At 41.6% G+C, this 21,688-nt stretch overlaps 1 protein-coding gene across 3 annotated transcripts in view; it reads left to right on the top strand.

Annotated features, from left to right (window-relative positions):
- elmod3 (ELMO/CED-12 domain containing 3) overlaps positions 1-21,688 on the top strand; it is a 67,149-nt gene that overhangs the window by 18,862 nt on the left and 26,599 nt on the right. For 2 of the 3 annotated variants that reach the window (XM_034169875.1, XM_034169877.1), the window contains exons 3-12: positions 7,847-7,918; positions 8,043-8,117; positions 8,206-8,275; positions 11,834-11,896; positions 11,983-12,071; positions 12,325-12,448; positions 12,556-12,678; positions 12,811-12,941; positions 20,483-20,559; positions 20,664-20,791. In XM_034169875.1, coding sequence (XP_034025766.1) covers positions 7,847-7,918; positions 8,043-8,117; positions 8,206-8,275; positions 11,834-11,896; positions 11,983-12,071; positions 12,325-12,448; positions 12,556-12,678; positions 12,811-12,941; positions 20,483-20,559; positions 20,664-20,791 — 952 coding nt within the window. The remainder of the gene's footprint in view (positions 1-7,846; positions 7,919-8,042; positions 8,118-8,205; positions 8,276-11,833; positions 11,897-11,982; positions 12,072-12,324; positions 12,449-12,555; positions 12,679-12,810; positions 12,942-20,482; positions 20,560-20,663; positions 20,792-21,688) is intronic. The other variant, XM_034169878.1, reaches the window with a different exon arrangement.

Genomic DNA, 21,688 nt, shown 5'->3' with positions numbered 1-21,688 from the left:
TTTCATAAAAAATATTAAGCACACAAAGGAGCTGCTGCTGCTGATGGCGCATTCAAGTACCGCCAGAAATTGTACAACGTTTTTGTTGTTTCAAATTCAGCAGTTGCTTGTGGCAAAATAATTAATTGTATCCACACAAAAGATTAATTCTGGCCTATATAAGGTGTCTGAGCCCATAGAAGCTGACCCCCCACCCAGACAAAAAAATCCAAGCAAACAGGCTGAGTTTGCCCTGTAATTTCCGACGATACATGAACGCAGCAGCAGCCTCAGCGCTCAGAAACTGGCTTCTGCACTGTGTGAAAACATTCAGCCGGTCGAACGAATTAAAATTAAACAATGTTACAAAAACTAAACAAACAATTAAAAAATGTCAAGAATGACAGCAAAACGAAACGCCGACGAATTGAGGTTTTCGTTGCCCTTCGTTCAAATTTTTCAACAGTTTAAAAATCCTGACAAAGCACCAGCTGCAGGAATGAAGCTGCGCGAAGATTAAACAATGCCAATGAAGTCCAGATTTCTTGTTTCGTCGGGGCTTCGTTGCCCTTCGTTAAGTGCTGTGTGACTGGGCCATAAAGCAGCCACTTAGTGCCATTTTCCTCATCACTGCGTATGCTTTTGTGCCCACCTATGTAATTGCAAACACGTGGGTGTGTTAATTGTTCATAAGTGTGTCTCTGATGTTCACATCACTCTGACTTGTTTTCACACTAACAGTTTCCCAGCATTACCGCTAAATGTTGGCAGTGGAACATTAGGTATAGAAATGTGCTTAAGAAAGCCATGATTTTTGCGTGATGTGAGGCACCGCACATTTCCACGGTCGTTTCACTTTTGATACATCTGAATGTGAGCATGGAGACTGATGTACGCCACGTTTTTGTGCGTACACAGCCTTTGTACATGAGTTGTTCCCAGTCCATTCTTTGTGGAGTTTGCATGTTCTTCCTGTGTCTGTGGGTTCCGTCTGGGTGTTTTGGCTTCCTTGCACTTCCAACGACATGCATCCATCCATCCATCCATTTTCTTCCGCTTTATCCGGAGTCGGTTCGCGGGGGCAGCAGCTCAAGCAAAGTCACCCAGACCTCCCGATCCACACACACCTCCCCCAGCTCCTCCGGGGGAACCCCAAGGCGTTCCAAAGCCAGCCGAGAGATGTAGTCCCTCCAGCGTGTCCTGGGTCTTCCCCGGGGCCTCCTCCCAATGGGACGTGCCCGGAACACACCTCCAGCGAGGTGTCCAGGGGACATCCTGAAAAGATCCCCGAGCCACCTCAACTGACTCCTTTCGACGTGGAGGAGCAGCGGCTCGACTCCGAGCTCCTCCCGAGTGACCGAGCTCCTCACCCTGTCTCTAAGGGAGCGCCCAGCCACCCTGCGGAGGAAACTCATCTCGGCCGCTTGTACCCGCAATCTCGTTCTTTCGGTCATGAGCCAAATCTCATGACCATAGGTGAGGATTGGAACGTAGATCGATCGGTAAATCGAGAGGTTTGCCCTCCTACTCGGCTCTCTCTTCACCACGACGGTCCGATACAGTGACCGCATCACTGCAGACGCTGCGATCTCTATCGATCTCACGCTCCATCCATCCCTCACTCGTGAACAAGACCCCGAGATACTTAAACTCCTCCACTTGAGGCAAGGACACTCCACCAACCTGAAGAGGGCAAAGCACCTTTTTCCGGTCGAGAACCATGGCCTCGGATTAGGAGGTGCTGATTTTCATTCCGGACGCCTCGCACTCGGCTGCAAACCGCCTCAGTACACGCTGAAAGGTCCTGATTTGATGAAGCCAACAGAACCACATCGTCCGCAAACAGCAGAGACGAGATTCTGTGGTTCCCAAACCAGACCCCCTCTACACCCTGGCTGCGCCTAGAAATTCTGTCCATAAAAATAATGAACAGAACCGGTGACAAAGGGCAGCCCTGGCAGAGGCCAACGTGCACTGGAAACAGGTTTGACTTACTACCGGCAATGCGAACCAAGCTCCTGCTGCGGTCGTACATGGACCGGATAGCCCTTAACAAAGGACCCTGGACCCCGTACTCCCAGAGCTCTCCCCACAGGGTGCCCCGAGGAACACGGTCGAACGCCTTCTCCAGATCCACAAAACACATGTGGACTGGTTGGGCGAACTCCCATGAACCTTCGAGCACCCGATGGAGCATGTGGAGCTGGTCCAGTGTGCTGCGACCAGGACCACGCTGCTTCTCCTGAATCCGAGGTCTCTCGACCATCGGTCGAATTCTCCTCTCCAGTACTCTGGAATAGACCTTACCAGGGAGGCTGAGGAGTCTCAGCCCCAAGGACATGCAGGTTAGGTTAATTGTAAACTTTAAATTGACTGCAGGTGTGAATGTCTGTCTGTCTACATGTGGCTGTGTGATTGGAAGACTGTCCAAGGTGTACTCCGCCTGTTATCTAATGTCTGCTGGGATAGGCTGCATCCCACCCACCCCACGCAACCCTTAATTGCAATAAGTGGGTATGGAAGATGAATGAACTAATTTTTTTTTTTCTATCTTTCTTTTTTCTTTATTTTTATAGGTTATCTGAAATGTAAACTATTCCATGAAAAATACGGAGTGTTTTTTGGAATTTAATCAAGACAAACTATGTGAATTTTTTTTTCTGTCTACATCCCAGTACATGACAACACACATTTGTCGAAATCACTCAATAATAAAATGACTGTACAAAGAAGATAATGTTTAAACCTTGCTTGTGTGTAACACCTTTGGGCTGTATAAATGAATGACCAAAAAGTAAAGCAAATGTACCACACCTGGTTTACTTATTAACAGTGAAAGGTTCTCTGAAAGAAATGTGACTTCACAGGTAACAAATGTGTACTGTTGTTATCCTGTTCTTTCTCATATCCTGATTGTATTATCTCCCCTACCTCCCATTTAATTCTTTAATATTGAAATGGTTACTTTTACAACCCTAAATCAGGAAAATGTCAGGATTAATTTTTTTTTTTCTTTTTTAAGGGGGGTGGGGGATTTGTCAGATATATGTGTGTGTGTGTGTGTATGTATATATATATATATATATATATATATATATATATATATATGTCCCCCTTGTAAAAACCTGTGATATTTCACGTGTGGTCAGATTAATTTTTTTTCGTAATATGGCATCATTCCTGCATTTAAGGTCTGCAATAATTTAAAAAAAAAAATGACACTAAAGTATTTACTACTTCCTTCTCACAACACTGAAAACATGTTTTGACATTGAAGATGCCAAAAGCTGAAGCATTTCGGGTGTCACTTTGTCCCATTTTTCCTGCAAACATGTTTTAAGGTGTGCAACAGTACAGGCTCATTATTGTTACATTTTTCGTTTCAAAATTCTACTGGGGACAAGTCAAGACTGCAGGCAGTCTTGTCCAGTAACCGTAACCTCTTCTTCCACAGCCCATGCCTTTTTTATGTGTGCAGAATGTGGTTTTGCATTGTCTTGTTGAAAAATGCATGGACATGCCTGGAAAAGATGGTATCTTGAAGGCAGCATAGGTATGTTGCTGTAAATTCTCAATGTATGTTTATTAATGCTGCCACCGCAAAAGTGTAAATTACCTTTGCCAAGGACACTGACCATGAGAGACCCTGGGTTTTGGAGTTGTTGCTGGAAACGGTTTGGATTGTTCTTTCGATCTTATGCCCAAAGCACACACTGTCCATTTCTTCTTCAAAAAAAAATCTGGAATAGTGATTCATCTGATGACAAAACACGTTTCCACTCTGTGCTTATTTTCTTATGTGTTTGTTGACAAACTTGATCTTCTGCCCGTCTTTGTTCTTCAGACCCAACCTTTTGTGGATACGGCTTTTGTACCAAGTCTTGGTTGCAATCACCTGCAGACTTCAATATTTATTCATTTATTTTAAACCTCATTACAATCCCTAAATTGCTTCAGTCCCAACTTCCTTTGGAATGCGTTGCAGGCCTGAAAGGCAGGAATGGAGATTTTTTTTTTTTCGTTCTTTGTGTGTGTGTGTATGTATGTATGTGTATATGTGTGTGTGTGTATATATATATATATATATATATATGTATATATGTATATGTATATATGTGTATATATATATATATATATATATATATATATATGGCTCACAATATGCTAAACTGTAATGAAAGTGTAACACAAAGTTCACTTTTTCAAGTTGCATGTTTTTATTGCAAACTAGTTTGAAATTGTAGTACACATATATTTATTTCATAAACCACAAAGCTCAAGATAACTCATTAACTATTAACTTTAAAAATTTAACTTTTCCATTATGGAAAAGTGAAATTTATAAGAGTATGGACCCTTGCGGATTTTATTTTTGAAACACAATTCTCAGGTTGTTTTCAACTTGTTATAATTTCTTAATACGCATATCTTTTATACAAATTGACGATGTATATCGGAGAATACATATTTCAAAATAGAATGCCCATCTAAGTGTAAATGTTAGCTATAGTTTATGCGACTTTTAACCATCTATATCTCCCACTTTGTTTTGACAGATGGCGTAACATCCGCAAGGGTCATTTTTAATTTAATTTTTTTGTAGTTAAAATTGACTCAAGGGTCTTTTATTTATTTGTAATTTTTCATTTCATGGGTTTTCTATTGACTAACGCACAATGCAATTGCCTTGAGGTTGGTTTGAAAAAAACATGACCTGGTTGAAAAAGTGAGGTCCAATCGTGTTATAATAGGTGATGAAAAAAAGTGGATTTTCCAAACTTCTTTTCAATTTTTCTTTATTTTCTGAGCAACGAAATGCACTCAAACTATGCATACTATATATACATTAGTGTTAACAATAACAAACATTTCTATTCAACAATCCATATTTAATAAACACATTCATGAAGTACCTCAGGTGTAATATAACGGTTTAGCATATTGTGAGCCATATATATATATATATATATATATATATATATATATATATACGAGGTCTCTTAGATAATAAACCGACCCTTTTATTTATTTTTTTAACTATATGGATTTGAATGACATGCGATTACACCAATCATGCTTGAACCCTCGTGCGCATGCGTGAGTTTTTTCACGCGTGTCGGTGACGTCATTTCCCTGTGGGCAGGCCTTGAGTGAGATGTGGTCCCGCCCTCTCGGCTGAATTCCTTTGTTTCACACGCTGCTCGAGACGGCGCGCGTTGCTTTATCAAAATTTTTTCTGGACCTGTGAGGAATATCTGAGTGGACACTATTCGAGAAATTAAGCTGGTTTTCTGTGAAAAGTTTAACGGCTGATGAGAGATTATGGGGTGTTTCTGTCGGTGTAAGGACTTCCCACGGAGCGGGACGTCCTGCAGCGCTTCCAGGCGCTGTCGTCGGCCTGTTTCGAGCTGAAAACATCCTAATTTAAGGCTTAATTCACCCAGGACATCGTGAGAGAACAGAGAAGATTCAGAAGAGGCCGGCATGAGGAATTTATGCGGACATTCCACTGTTTAAGGACATTTTTTTAATGAAAGACGTGCGCGCAAATTCGCCGAGTCGTTTCCGTGACGACTCGGCAAATCTGTGTGCGCCGCGACAGGAAAAACACCTCCGTGTTGAAAACCATTTGTAGAATTTAGGCGGCTTTTAATGGCTTTCAACAAGTGAGTAACTGAGAAATTGTTTAACAGCTTGGGCATGTTCCAACTTGCCCGTTAAGATTTCCAACGGAGGTGTTTTTCCTGCCGCGACCCCCCGCGGTTGGGTCCAGCCCGACATGCGACTCTGCCCTCACGTTCTTTCATTACAAAATGACCGTTAACAATGGAATGTCCGAATAAACTCCTCATGCCGACTTCTTCTGAAAGTTCTCTGTTCTCTGACGACTTACTGCGTCAACAGAGCCTGAAATGTGGAAGTTTTCAACTTGAAACGGCGAGACGCTGCCGCCTCGAAGCGCAGATCGCCGTCAGGCGCCGTGGGCCGTCCTTAAAGCGACACTACCAGACCAAAATCTCTCATCAGCCGTTAAAATTTTTACCGAAAACCAGCTGAATTTATTGAATGGTGTCCACTCAGTTGTGCCTTACAGTTTTGAAAAAATTTTTAGCAAACAAAGCAACAGTCTCTGAGCCATTCCTAAACAATGAAAAAAATCGACGAGCGGGTGGACGACTCCTCACTCAAAGACTGCCCACAGGCGAATGACGTAACCGACAGGCGTGAAAAAACTCTCGCATGCCCACGAGGGTTCAAGCATGTCTGATGTAATCACACGTGATTCAAATCCATATGGTTTTTGAAAAAATAATGTCGGATACTTTTCTAATAGACCTCGTGTGTGTATATATATATATATATATATATATATATATATATATATATATATATATATATATATATATATATATATATATCTCAATAAATATACGAGGTCTGTGAGAAAAGTATCCGACCTTTTTATTTCTTTTCAAAAACTATATGGATTTGAATCGTGCACTTGCATCAGACAAGCTTGAACCTTCGTGCGCATGCGTGAGTTTTTTCACGCCTCTCGGTTGCGTCATTCGCCTGTGGGCAGGCTTTGAGTGAGCACTGGTCCACCCCCCTCATCGGATTTTTATTGTCAGGGAAATGGCTGAGAGGCTGCCGCTTTGTTCCATGAAATTTTTTTTTCAGAAACTGTTAGCCAGTTGGAAACCATTCGAAAGATTCAGATGGATTTTGGTGAAGATTCTATCGGTATCACATGGATTAAAGACCATTAAAACTGGATTAAAAACGACCGCGCCGTGGGTTGGGAGGTGTTTGTCCCGCTCATGGCGCGGGACAAACACCTCCATCTCACAGGACAAGTTGGAACATGCCCAGCTGTTAAACAATTTCTCAGATACTCACTCGACTGAAAAGCCACCGAAAGCCGTCTGAATCGTACAAATGGTTTCCAACACGGAGGTGTTGTTTGTCCCGTGCCTTGAGCGGCTGTGTCGTGACACGCGAATCTGTCTGCACGTCTTTCATTACAAAATCTCCTTTAACAGTGGAATGTGCCGATAAAGTGCTGATCCCGACCTCTTCTGAAACTTCTCTGCTAGTCACACGACGTCCTGCATCAACAGAGCCTTAAATTTGGAAGTGATCTGCTCGTTCCAGTCTGTCGATGGCCGCTCGGGGCACGTTGCGCCCTCCGCCGCTGTGGGCCGTGTTCAATCCAGTTTTAATGGTCCTTAATACGTGTGATAGCGATAGAATCTTTACCGAAAGCCATCTGAATCTTTCGAATGGTTTCCAACTGGCTGTCTCTAACAGTTTCTGAAAAAAATTTCATGGAGCAAAGCGGCAGCCTCTCAGCCATTTCCCTGACAATAAAAATCCGATGAGGGGGGTGGACCAGTGCTCACTCAAAGCCTGCCCACAGGCGAATGACGCAACCGACAGGTGTGAAAAAACTCACGCATGCGCACGAAGGTTCAAGCTTGTCTGATGCAAGTGCACATGATTTAAATCCATATAGTTTTTGAAAAAATAAAAAGGTCGGATAGTTTTCTCACAGACCTCGTGTATGTGTGTGTGTATATATATATATATGTGTGTGTATATATGTATATATATATGTGTGTGTGTATATATGTATATATATATAAAGTTGACCATACAAAACATGAAATATCTTTGGTTCAAACAGTCTTCAATGAAATAGAAGTCAAAGTACATTCAAGAATCACTGTTAGTGTTTTGCATTTTTCATACAGTCTCAAGTCTTCTGATTTTGGGATTAATACACAGTCTTAAAGACTGGACTTTTTTTTTTTTTTTTTTGGTATATGTATGAAGCCTTTCCTATGTATTTCTTGATCTCTTTTAGGGCCTGAATGGTTTGTCTCATGAATGTAAACCATTTGAAGAGATCAATAATGGCCATCCCAACAGTAAGTGTGTAAGTACAATTAAAACTAACATCCTGATGCAACAGTTTTCTTGCTCTCATTCATTCCACTTGTTTCTCCCAGTCAGTCATTTATCAGTTAACTGCATTCATGGTCTTTTTCATTTCTTCTCAGGTCATGAATGGACTGATTATTTGTCCTAGTGTCAAAGAACACACGAATGGTAGTGCAACATTCAGATCCCTGCCGGTGAATACCTTTTAATTTTATGTGTCTGACTTTAATGGGAATAGTCCCCCTTATGTTTAATATAATCCAGTGGTTGATGATTTTCTAGACTTCAGCTCTGAAGCAGAATGGTCTTCTGTATACCCTAACAGCCGGAAAGGAGCAACTTATGTCTGCAGGTAACACACACCCACACAATCTCTCATTTATCTTACCTCCCCCCCAGGAATTTGTCAGCATATCTTGGATACCAGCTAGCAGTTGCAGAGTCTCCCGCAGGAGTGTTGGTTGTTGGCTTGGCAGGCCAGTATTATTACTTCTACAGAAGATGTGGCTGTGGTAGTCAAAGCTTAATGAGTAATAACAGACAATGTTTTGGCTTTTACAGTATAACCACCTAGTAGAAGACCAGCCTGTAGAACCCATGACCAGACTCTGGGAACAAAGGTTTCAAATTGGTTTTGGGTTCTCTGATGGATTTAGAACATTTTTTACTTGGGCTGCCCTCTTCCTGTGGCAAAAATGGTTAAGCTTGGCCAGTTTTGATGATATTGGTGTCTCATCATATGTCTTCCTGCATGAAAAATTCATTTAAGTACTTTTGAAAAACAAATAAGCTTGACCTTGTAATTTCAAAATGGCTAAAGAATTAAGTGTCAAATGCACCTTTGTTTATCACATCGTACTACTCGGTGTTATAGCCATCAGATACAAAGTCAGAATCACTGTCACAAGCACTAGTTTCTGAATCTGTGTCAGCTTTTGCAATGTCAACTGTTCCAACACTAAGCTGGCGTTCAGGGAGTGCTGCTTTGGAATAGCGCACTGGCGAATATTTACCCTCTTGTAATTTCCATTCATGCTGCAGAGGTGATGGTGGAGTGGTGGGTGGTCTTGTAGTTCAGCATGATGAATAACCTATACATGGTTTTTCTATAACAATGAACAAATGGGAAAAAAAAACATTGAATGATGAACTTATAATGCCTCTGTACAGTGCTCTTCACAAATAATTGCTATGAGTGAATATACATGTATTGACAACAGCACATACATTGAAAGTTCTGTTTTATTTATATAAATTCAATAATATGTATATTAAATTATTTAAATCAATAACCTACTTTACTGATTTTCTTATTCATTGTAAATATATCACAGTCAAAGCTAAACCTAACATTTTACTTACCAGCTAATAAGATCAGTAAATTTTTTGTAGAAAAGCATCACACAATAGGATATCACATCTGTCATGTTCAGTTTTTGATAGTTTCTATGCAACTGAAGGAATGTCAAGGTCGAATTCCATATAAATCATTATTAATGTGTCATCATACACTTATGGTTACTGTATGCCATTTAAGCATAGTAAATACCTTGCTAATTCCAAGAGGGAGTATGGCATAAGGAAAGCCACCTGTTATCATTATTATATTGAGCATGAAATTAAGGTCATGATCCACAACGCAAGGCATTGAACTCTTTACTTTTAAGATAGTGATGAAAAACATGAAAGGCTGTTATGAGGTAGGCCTACTTACCAGCAAAATTTCAGTTTGATTTAATATATTATTTATGAACTTGAAATAGCAATCAGACTAGTAAACAGCTTATTGAAGCCTTATTTCTTTACATTCCTGGTCATCCTCATTGACCAATGTCACTTCAGTGTTTACTAAGACTGTTAATCACTGCTAATCATCTGCACAAAATTTGAAATTGTTACAGGTTTCCATATGCAGAATTTTAATTCATTCACAAATGGTAATTTCTGCCAATTTTTAATACCGGTATTGACTTAAATTTCACTTTTACTTGGACCCCTGGTTGATTAGGGGAGTCATTTTGAAATTTCAAGCCCAAGACTTCCATTTTTTATTTTTTAAAAGTGCTTAGATGAATTTCTCATGCTGAAAAACATGATTAGACACCAATATCATTAAAATTAATCATGGTTAAAGGTTTTTGCCAGTTTTGTTATTAACAAACATTTGTTGACCTTTTGATATTTTTGACCATAGAACCTTCATTTGAGGTCGGATGCATCATAAACTATATATTTTAGGAATTGTTAATAGTAAATGAGTAACTTGATTTGCACATTGACACAACTGGGACAGTTTTAAATTTTGACCCTTGTTTGACCTTTGTTGCTCCCTCCAGAAAAAGCACGGAAGATGGAAGAAGGCAGCCCAAGTCAGAAATGTTCAAAATCCATCAGGGAACCCAAAACTATTTTCGAACCTTTGTTCTCAGAGTTTGGTCATGGGGTCTACGGGATAGTCTTCTACTAACTTGGTTGACATTTGTTTACTTTGACCCGTGAGATTCCACGGTTAGAGAAATATTTTTTTGAGCCTGCTGGTCAGGACCAGCAGCACCAGTTTTGTTACTGGTCCTCCTGGTCCGAGGTATTTGGAAGCTCTGAGCCTCTGACGGTGAGCCTCAGTGTAGCATTAATCATCACATCATGTGCATATATTCAGTATGTTATTGTAAATCTACAGCATGATCCAATCCACTTTATTTATATAGCACATTTGAAACAGAACAGCTTCCAAAGTGCTGCACATAAAAATAATTATACAACTATACAAAACAAACCAACTGATGATAGAATGTTTTCATTTTGTATTGAATGTATGTAAAGTAATAAACATTTGCTTACATGATTAGATGCTTTTATGTAAATGTACTGTGCACCTTATAGTTAGCTTTTCTGTAATTCTGGCTTTGTGCTTGTCTTATGCAGCCCAAACATAGCCTTTAGCTTTTAGCTTTATAATGTATTAGGGGAGGTGATGGTCTAGTGGTAAGTGTTGCGCTTGAGACCAGAGGATCCTCGGCTCAATCCTCAGCCTGACTGGAAAACTAAGTGCCCTTGGTCATAGTCCTTAATCCCTGAGTTGCTCCCGGTGTGTAGTGAGCGCCTTGCATGGCAGCACCCTGACATCGGTGTGTGTGTGTGTGTGTGTGTGTGTGTCTGTGTGAATGTAAGGCATCATTGTAAAGCGCTTTGAGCATCTGATGTAGATGGAAATGCGCTATATAAATGCAGTCGATTTATGATCAAAATTTTATGATTGTTGAAGAAAATCATGTTATAGTTTCACATCCCATTTAGATTTTGTAGCAAAATGCAACAGTTGATCTAAGTTAACTTTTTATTTTGTTTGACCAATCAAATAATTTATTATTAAAACATCACAACACACACATTAAACACACTATTAATACTGACTGTTTGTTTTGTTTCTTAAAGACGGCTCTGCCATATAAGGACATGCAGTGTCGCTATGGGAACTCTCGCTGGGGACCTGCTCTGCTCTGCTGCTCTTTCTGTGCGCTGCTCTGGTTCAATTAAAAGACGTGTATTTAAGATGAAAGTAGCGTGTGGACACAGCGTATCTTTACACGATTCTCCTTTGTTGACTGAGCTTCATTCCTGAAGTCAGTGGTGTGACTGAGTGGCACAGCGTGGGCCATTGTAATCTACGAACAGCGGCTCAGTTATCTAAGATGCAAGACTGCAAAAAACGTTGGTCTTGTCAACACTTTTAATCACTAGACCAACAAGATTTTTATATCGACATTGGTCTAGCAGGGGAAAATATCAGCTAGACATATGTCGAAAGTTACTGGTCCATGACCTCGGACCAGTGGATTTCTCTACCCCTGGATTTGCGTCGTAATGTACAATACTGTTGAGTGAGATTTGATTTTGGTTCTTGCTGCAGAGGAAAATTCTGAGTTGGAAAAGGCCAGACAAGAGTGGGATGCTCTGGAGAACAACCAACCAGGTAAGATGTATTTCACGTTAATATGTGTGCATGATGATTATGATGAAGAGCTTGTTAAAAAATAATATTTGTGGACTGTCCCTCAGCTCTCACTGAGGACTCAAACCCAACACCGCTCATCCCCTTCAATGAAGCTCTGCAGTACTTCCAGACCACAGACCTCGGGGACTTACTAGTAAGGAATGCTGCATACTATAAATTCTCAAATAAAAGCTGGTATTCAAATAATGTCCCACAAAATAACATGTGGTCTGCCCTGTTGGAGCAAATAGTTAAATACAGGATTGGACAAAAAAATGTTGACTTCCCTATAGTGTGTGTTATTATTTCTATAAACAATCACTCTGCCCCCTGCTCCCCGTTACCACAACTGAGGAAAAACTCCAAGCTTAATTAACTTATTGATGCCCCACTTCTGCTTTCTGTAGAAGAATATCCAGCCAACTATTCGTAGATCAGGTCTTGCCGCTATCACACACTTCCTCTTTGGCCCACCACGATTGCACAAGGAACTTCTGGAGGAGCGGGATTTGGTCTTTGCCATTGCACAGTGTGAGTGTTGCTGTCTTTTCTGCAATTATCCTGCAAGTTTAAATCTGGGCTTTCAATAAATCATTTGACTTTCTTTTCGCACACATCATGTCTGTCTGTATTTATAGGTCCTGTAGACAACAACCAAACAGTCCACATGCGTGTCCTTCAGACCATTTATAAGAGACTGATTGGTAGCAGACTGGACTGTCCTCGTTATGGTGTGCACTGGGAAAACATCGGCTTTCAGGGTAAAAATAAATGAATATAATTGATGCAAATACATTGTTTGCATGGATACATTTAAATTCTCATGTGTGACCTTATTGAAGTATTTGCTGTATGCAGTGATTGTTGAGCATTTAGTGTATTTTGTTTTGTAGGTACAGACCCAGCCACTGATCTACGTGGCACTGGATTCTTGGGACTGATGCATGCTTTGTACTTTGTCATGGATCCAGAAACTCTGCCGTTAGCCAGAGTCATCTATAAGTTATCACATCATCCTGTACAGGTATCAGTGGGTCCTATAATGACATGTTCTGAACAGAGGCAAGTCTATGAAATACCTTGATAAAGATCAAATTTTTGAGGTGTATTTATAAAGTCAGATTCAGAGTGTTTGTAGCCGCTGTGTATGTACACCCGCGTGCAAATGCTAAAATTGCGATGTCCAAGCTGTATGACAGCATAACCAGACAGCAGAACAAACACCCAGATAGCTTTTTTTTTTTATTGTGGCTGGGGATTTCAACCACACAAATTTAAAGACTGTGCTCCCCTGGTTCTACAAAAATGTGGATATCAGGACGAGGAAAAGCAAAACAATTCAATTCAATCAATTTTTTAATATAGCGCCAAATCACAACAAACAGTTGCCCCAAGGCGCTTTATATTGCAAGGCAAGGCCATACAATAATTATGTAAAACCCCAACGGTCAAAACGACCCCCTGTGAGCAAGCACTTGGCTACAGTGGGAAGGAAAAACTCCCTTTTAACAGGAAGAAACCTCCAGCAGAACCAGGCTCAGGGAGGGGCAGTCTTCTGCTGGGACTGGTTGGGGCTGAGGGAGAGAACCAGGAAAAAGACATGCTGTGGAGGGGAGCAGAGATCGATCACTAATGATTAAATGCAGAGTGGTGCATACAGAGCAAAAAGAGAAAGAAACAGTGCATCATGGGAACCCCCCAGCAGTCTACGTCTATAGCAGCATAACTAAGGGATTGTTCAGGGTCACCTGATCCAGCCCTAACTATAAGCTTTAGCAAAAAGGAAAGTTTTAAGCCTAATCTTAAAAGTAGAGAGGGTGTCTGTCTCCCTGATCTGAATTGGGAGCTGGTTCCACAGGAGAGGAGCCTGAAAGCTGAAGGCTCTGCCTCCCATTCTACTCTTACAAACCCTAGGAACTACAAGTAAGCCTGCAGTCTGAGAGCGAAGCGCTCTATTGGGGTGATATGGTACTACGAGGTCCCTAAGATAAGATGGGACCTGATTATTCAAAACCTTATAAGTAAGAAGAAGAATTTTAAATTCTATTCTAGAATTAACAGGAAGCCAATGAAGAGAGGCCAATATGGGTGAGATATGCTCTCTCCTTCTAGTCCCTGTCAGTACTCTAGCTGCAGCATTTTGAATTAACTGAAGGCTTTTAGGGAACTTTTAGGACAACCTGATAATAATGAATTACAATAGTCCAGCCTAGAGGAAATAAATGCATGAATTAGTTTTTCAGCATCACTCTGAGACAAGACCTTTCTGATTTTAGAGATATTGCGTAAATGCAAAAAAGCAGTCCTACATATTTGTTTAATATGCGCTTTGAATGACATATCCTGATCAAAAATGACTCCAAGATTTCTCACAGTATTACTAGAGGTCAGGGTAATGCCATCCAGAGTAAGGATCTGGTTAGACACCATGTTTCTAAGATTTGTGGGGCCAAGTACAATAACTTCAGTTTTATCTGAGTTTAAAAGCAGGAAATTAGAGGTCATCCATGTCTTTGTCTGTAAGACAATCCTGCAGTTTAGCTAATTGGTGTGTGTCCTCTGGCTTCATGGATAGATAAAGCTGGGTATCACCTGCATAACAATGAAAATTTAAGCAATACCGTCTAATAATACTGCCTAAGGGAAGCATGTATAAAGTGAATAAAATTGGTCCTAGCACAGAACCTTGTGGAACTCCATAATTAACTTTAGTCTGTGAAGAAGATTCCCCATTTACATGAACAAATTGTAATCTATTAGACAAATATGATTCAAACCACCGCAGCGCAGTGCCTTTAATACCTATGGCATGCTCTAATCTCTGTAATAAAATTTTATGGTCAACTGTATCAAAAGCAGCACTGAGGTCTAACAGAACAAGCACAGAGATGAGTCCACTGTCCGAGGCCATAAGAAGATCATTTGTAACCTTCACTAATGCTGTTTCTGTACTATGATGAATTCTAAAACCTGACTGAAACTCTTCAAATAGACCATTCCTCTGCAGATGATCAGTTAGCTGTTTTACAACTACCCTTTCAAGAATTTTTGAGAGAAAAGGAAGGTTGGAGATTGGCCTATAATTAGCTAAGATAGCTGGGTCAAGTGATGGCTTTTTAAGTAATGGTTTAATTACTGCCACCTTAAAAGCCTGTGGTACATAGCCAACTAACAAAGATAGATTGATCATATTTAAGATCGAAGCATTAAATAATGGTAGGGCTTCCTTGAGCAGCCTGGTAGGAATGGGGTCTAATAACATGTTGATGGTTTGGAGGAAGTAACTAATGAAAATAACTCAGACAGAACAATCGGAGAGAAAGAGTCTAACCAAATACCGGCATCACTGAAAGCAGCCAAAGATAACGATACGTCTTTGGGATGGTTATGAGTAATTTTTTCTCTAATAGTTAAAATTTTGTTAGCAAAGAAAGTCATGAAGTCATTACTAGTTAAAGTTAATGGAATACTCAGCTCAATAGAGCTCTGACTCTTTGTCAGCCTGGCTACAGTGCTGAAAAGAAACCTGGGGTTGTTCTTATTTTCTTCAATTAGTGATGAGTAGAAAGATGTCCTAGCTTTACGGAGGGCTTTTTTTTATAGAGCAACAGACTCTTTTTCCAGGCTAAGTGAAGATCTTCTAAATTAGTGAGACGCCATTTCCTCTCCAACTTACGGGTTATCTGCTTTAAGCTACGAGTTTGTGAGTTATACCACGGAGTCAGGCACTTCTGATTTAAAGCTCTCTTTTTAGAGGAGCTACAGCATCCAAAGTTGTCTTCAATGAGGATGTAAAACTATTGACGAGATACTCTATCTCACTTACAGAGTTTAGGTAGCTACTCTGCACTGTGTTGGTATATGGCATTAGAGAACATAAAGAAGGAATCATATCCTTAAACCTAGTTACAGCGCTTTCTGAAAGACTTCTAGTGTAATGAAACTTATTCCCCACTGCTGGGTAGTCCATCAGAGTAAATGTAAATGTTATTAAGAAATGATCAGACAGAAGGGAGTTTTCAGGGAATACTGTTAAGTCTTCTATTTCCATACCATAAGTCAGAACAAGATCTAAGATATGATTAAAGTGGTGGGTGGACTCATTTACTTTTTGAGCAAAGCCAATAGAGTCTAATAATAGATTAAATGCAGTGTTGAGGCTGTCATTCTCAGCATCTGTGTGGATGTTAAAATCGCCCACTATAATTATCTTATCTGAGCTAAGCACTAAGTCAGACAAAAGGTCTGAAAATTCACAGAGAAACTCACAGTAACGACCAGGTGGACGATAGATAATAACAAATAAAACTGGTTTTTGGGACTTCCAATTTGGATGGACAAGACTAAGAGTCAAGCTTTCAAATGAATTAAAGCTCTGTCTGGGTTTTTGATTAATTAATAAGCTGGAATGGAAGATTGCTGCTAATCCTCCGCCCCGGCCCGTGCTACGAGCATTCTGACAGTTAGTGTGACTCGGGGGTGTTGACTCATTTAAACTAACATATTCATCCTGCTGTAACCAGGTTTCTGTAAGGCAGAATAAATCAATATGTTGATCAATTATTATATCATTTACCAACAGGGACTTAGAAGAGAGAGACCTAATGTTTAATAGACCACATTTAACTGTTTTAGTCTGTGGTGCAGTTGAAGGTGCTATATTATTTTTTCTTTTTGAATTTTTATGCTTAAATAGATTTTTGCTGGTTATTGGTAGTCTGGGAGCAGGCACCGTCTCTACGGGGATGGGGTAATGAGGGGATGGCAGGGGGAGAGAAGCTGCAGAAAGGTGTGTAAGACTACAACTCTGCTTCCTGGTCCCAACCCTGGATAGTCACGGTTTGGAGGATTTAAGAAAATTGGCCAGATTTCTAGAAACGAGAGCTGCTCCATCCAAAGTGGGATGGATGCCGTCTCTCCTAACAAGACCAGGTTTTCCCCAGAAGCTTTGCCAATTATCTATGAAGCCCACCTCATTTTTTGGACACCACTCAGACAGCCAGCAATTCAAGGAGAACATGCGGCTAAACATGTCACTCCCGGTCTGATTGGGGAGGGGCCCAGAGAAAACTACAGAGTCCGACATTGTTTTTGCAAAGTTACACACCGATTTAATGTTAATTTTAGTGACCTCCGATTGGCGTAACCGGGTGTCATTACTGCCGACGTGAATTACAATCTTACCAAATTTCCGCTTAGCCTTAGCCAGCAGTTTCAAATTTCCTTCAATGTCGCCTGCTCTGGCCCCCGGAAGACAATGGGCTATGGTTGCTGGTGTCGCTAACTTCACATTTCGCAAAGCAGAGTCGCCAATAACCAGAGTTTGATCCTCGGCGGGTGTGTCGTCGAGTGGGGAAAAACGGTTAGAGATGTGAACGGGTTGGTGGTGTACACAGGGCTTCTGTTTAGGGCTACGCTTCCTCCTCACAGTCACCCAGTCGGCCTGCTTTCCCGGCTGCTCGGGATCTGCCAGGGGGTAACTAACGGCGGCTAAGCTACCTTGGTCCGCACCGACTACAGGGGCCTGGCTAGCTGTAGAATTTTCCACGGTGCGGAGCCGAGTCTCCAATTCGCCCAGCCTGGCCTCCAAAGCTACGAATAAGCTACACTTATTACAAGTACCGTTACTGCTAAAGGAGGCCGAGGAATAACTAAACATTTCACACCCAGAGCAGAAAAGTGCGGGAGAGACAGGAGAAGCCGCCATGCTAAATCGGCTAAGAGCTAGTAGCTACTCTAAGCTCGCGGATTCCTAAAAACATGCAAAGTGAATAATGTGTAAATAATTTAGAGGTGATTCAGCAGAAGGAGTGCTTTAGTTAAGGCACGTAAAGATTACACTGGGAAACAAATCATAATCTAGATAACTAGATCAATCTAACTGCGCAGATTAAACAGCTAACAGATACAGAAAAACACCGCTGTGCTCCGGAACAGGAAGTGATACAATACCGCAGTGAGAGCCAACCACCAGTAGAGGTCAATAGCAAAATAACATGTGGTCTGCAGACCAGGTTTACACTAGCTCTCCAGAGACATACAAAGCCCGTCCCTCCCACTACCTGGGCCACTCTGATCACCTTTCTTTGATACTAACACCAGCCTACAAACCACTCATCTGTAAGTCTAAACTGCTGAATAAGACAATTCAGTGTTGGACTGAAGAGACCAAACTATCTCTTCAGGACTGCTTTGAGGACACAGAGTGGGACATTTTTGAGCACACAGACATTGAGCATTTCACTGACTCAGTACTGTCATACATTTCTTTTTCTATGGACAATGCAACAACTATAAAGGTGGTGAAGGTCTTCCCCAACCAAAAACCCTGGTTTAGTAAAAAGACCAGATTACTTCTCCAGGCTCGGGACATGGCACTGAGGTCAGGGAACAGAGACTCATACAGACAGGCCATAGCAGACCTGACCCGAGGTATTAAGGCTGCCAAGGCAAACTACAGGAAGCGCATAGAGGGCAAACCACGCTCCATGTGGAAGGGTATCCAAAACATCACAGATTATAAAAAATGCCACGTTACTCCCCCTGACGCAGATGTGGCTTTCCTGGACCAGCTCAATGCCTTCTTCTCCCGCTTTGAGGAAGGAAGAGGACAGTCTGAAGACACGTTGCTGCCACCAACATCACCTCACAGTCAGCCCCTTGTTACCCAGCAGCACCAGGTACTGCAGGTACTGAGGAAGATCGATATCAGCAAGGCACCTGGGCCTGACAATGTGCCAGGGAGGCTGCTGAAGTTGTGTGCTTACCAACTGGCTGACGTGTTTACAAAGATTTTTAATCAATCACTGCAGCAGACCACAGTCCCCGCCTGCCTGAAAACTGCCAGCATCATTCCTGTGCCCAAATGCTCTGCTGCCATTTCGGGACTGAATGACTACCGGCTGGTAGCTCTGACACCAGTGATAATGAAGTGTATGGAAAAGCTGGTGCTCAACTACATCAAGGACAAGATTCCACCCGGCCTCGACAAGCACCAGTTTGCATACAAGTCCAATAGGTGCACAGATGACGCAGTTTCCATTGTGCTTCATTCTGCTCTCAGCCACTTGGAAAATCCAAACACTTATGTCCGAATGCTGTTTGTTGATTTCAGCTCAGCGTTCAATTCCATCAGCCCTAGTAGGCTTGTCAACAAACTGCAGTTATTGAAGCTTGGAACCCCGCTATGCCTATGGATTAAGGACTTTCTGACAAACAGACGGCAGCATGTCAGAATAGGCAACTCCACATCTGCTTCCACTGTCATCAACACTGGCGTGCCACAAGGATGTGTACTAAGCCCCGTCTTGTACACACTGTACACCCATGACTGCGTTGCTATTCACAGCGCCACCAACTCTGTCATCAAATTTGCTGATGACACGACAGTCGTGGGACTGATTAGTGACAACAATGAAACGCCCTACAGAGAGTAAGTGGATTCACTGGTGACATGGTGCAGTGAAAACCATCTCGACCTGAATACCAAGAAAACGAAAGAAATAATAATTGGCTTTCGGAAGGCGCGGGCTACACCTCACCATGCTCTGATGATCAAAGGGGAACGGGTGGAACGTGTCCAAGAATTCAAGTTCCTAGGACTACACATCTCTGAGGAAGTTGGCTGGACAGCCAATACCAATCATATGGTTTAAAAGGCCCGGCAACGCCTATTTTTCCTAAGAACATTGAAAAAGAACAAGCTGCCTCCACCTCTGTTGAAGAATTTCTACAGCTGCACCATCGAGAGCGTACTCACATATGGATGTACGGTGTGGTACGCCAGCTGCACCGCATCTGAGAAGAAACAGCTTCAGCGAGTGATTAAAACAGCTCAGCGGATCATCGGTTTCCCGCTCCCATCCCTGGCTGAGATTTACTCAAAACGCCTTCTTGGATGGGCCACAAAGATCACGAATGATCCCTTCCATCCGGGACACTCCCTCTTCTCCATCCTCCCGTCTGGCAGGCTCCGGGTTACCCGAGCCTGCACAAACAGACTGAAGGACAGCTTTTTCCCAATGGCTGTGAAAAGACTTTTAGAAGAATATTGACTACTTGTATCGCACTGGGGATCACACTGCACTGTTTTTATTATTGCACCTGATGTCCCCTCCACTGTTTTATTCTTTAAAATATGTATTTAATATTCATTATCTTATTTATACTGAGTTTTTAACAGACTATATATTTTATATGTGATAGTCTATTGTATATTATAATTTATCTGTGAGGGAGCTGCTGCACAGGGGTGTCGCCGAACGACATTTCATTGTGTTCTTTATATAATGACAATAAAGCTTATTCATTATTCATTCATTCATTCATTGTGAAAACTATATAGACTTCTTGCTGATGAGTAACTATGACTTGAGACACTGAAATTACTCTCCTGGCAGGATGGTTTATAGTTGACCCTGACCTTTGTTTTGTGAGCATAGGGAACTAGAACAAAGACAATTTCTCCTCAGGGATCAGTAAAAGTCAGCTTGAGCATGTTACAATAGTTGCTCTGGTAGCATTTGTAAGGTCCCAGTGGAACCGTGTTTCCTCTGTTTGTTGCAGAACTTTCCGTTCTGTGTGATGTCAATCAACATGACCCGTATTGCTCTGCAAGTACTGAGAGAGGAAGCCTTGTCTAAGTGAGTCACTTATCCTCAGTTGTCATTCCACTGTATTCTCTGTAACGTTTCCTTCGGTTGATGTCTCACAGTTTTTCTTTCCCTTCTGTGTTTTGGTTTATCAGGGAGTGCAATCGTCGTCAGCAAGTGGTTGGTGTGTTGAATGAGTTCTATGTTGCCGCGTATCTGCACCTTTACCAACTGTGGAAGACCCAACAGAAAACCATTGCTGACTCTGGATTTGTAATCAAAGGTAAAGCCAGTGGCTTGTTAGTTACTATATATTGCAAATCTGTAAAATGAACCTCCTTTATTTATTTCCATCATCATGTTTGCCTGTATGCCTGTTAATTGAGTATCTCAAAACAAATGAGCCTGTTTTAATCCTTAGTCGGAAAGGGTTGTTGTGGGTCTCTATTTACTAAGTCGTCTTCATGTCAGCATCCCTCAATTGAGCTCATCTCAGTGGGTGGGGTGTCCTGTTGAGATGAGCTCCACCACGCAACTTTGGTGGAGCGCCTCACCTGCCCAGTTGAGCTCTCCCACCAAAGAAAACCCATGTAAGCTTTGTCTTTACATAAAAATGCAGTAATAAGTGTCTTTTCAATTTTAAAAAGTAAAGACTTGTATGTACACGCTGTCTTTAAAACGGAATATTGTCGTTTGATGACGGGAGCTCATCTTGACAGAGGAGCTCAACTTGATACACGTAACTGTCAATTTAAGCTACAGGGAGCACATCGCAACAGAACACTGGCCGTTTATTTTTGCTCAGTTCTGGTGCCTAAATCAGGCAGGGCGTAATTCAAGGCCGGTGATTATTAACAAAATGCTGCTTGTTGCCTGCACTGTAATATGGTGTTATGGCCCAGGCACACGGCACACGACGATTCCTGAACGAAGGGAAAAAGTAAAAAACATCACAATTCACTGAGAAAAGGTGGACGAAAGAGCTTTTATCACCGAACAGTCGGCGAAGCAAGAGCACAAAAGGGACGAAATTGGAACTTAACAAAACCGAAGCTCACGATCTCGACGCTTTAATGAGACGCGCCTGGAGCCACAGCTGGAGCAGTGTGTGTCTGCATCTCTGCGTTCCAGGACTCGTCGCTGGGTCCTGGAGAAACTGCAAACAGAATCTGTGGAGATC

The sequence above is a fragment of the Thalassophryne amazonica genome, chromosome 5 (assembly GCF_902500255.1).
Source record: "Thalassophryne amazonica chromosome 5, fThaAma1.1, whole genome shotgun sequence".
NCBI lineage: Eukaryota > Metazoa > Chordata > Actinopteri > Batrachoidiformes > Batrachoididae > Thalassophryne > Thalassophryne amazonica.
This window is presented reverse-complemented; position numbering and strand designations above follow the sequence as displayed.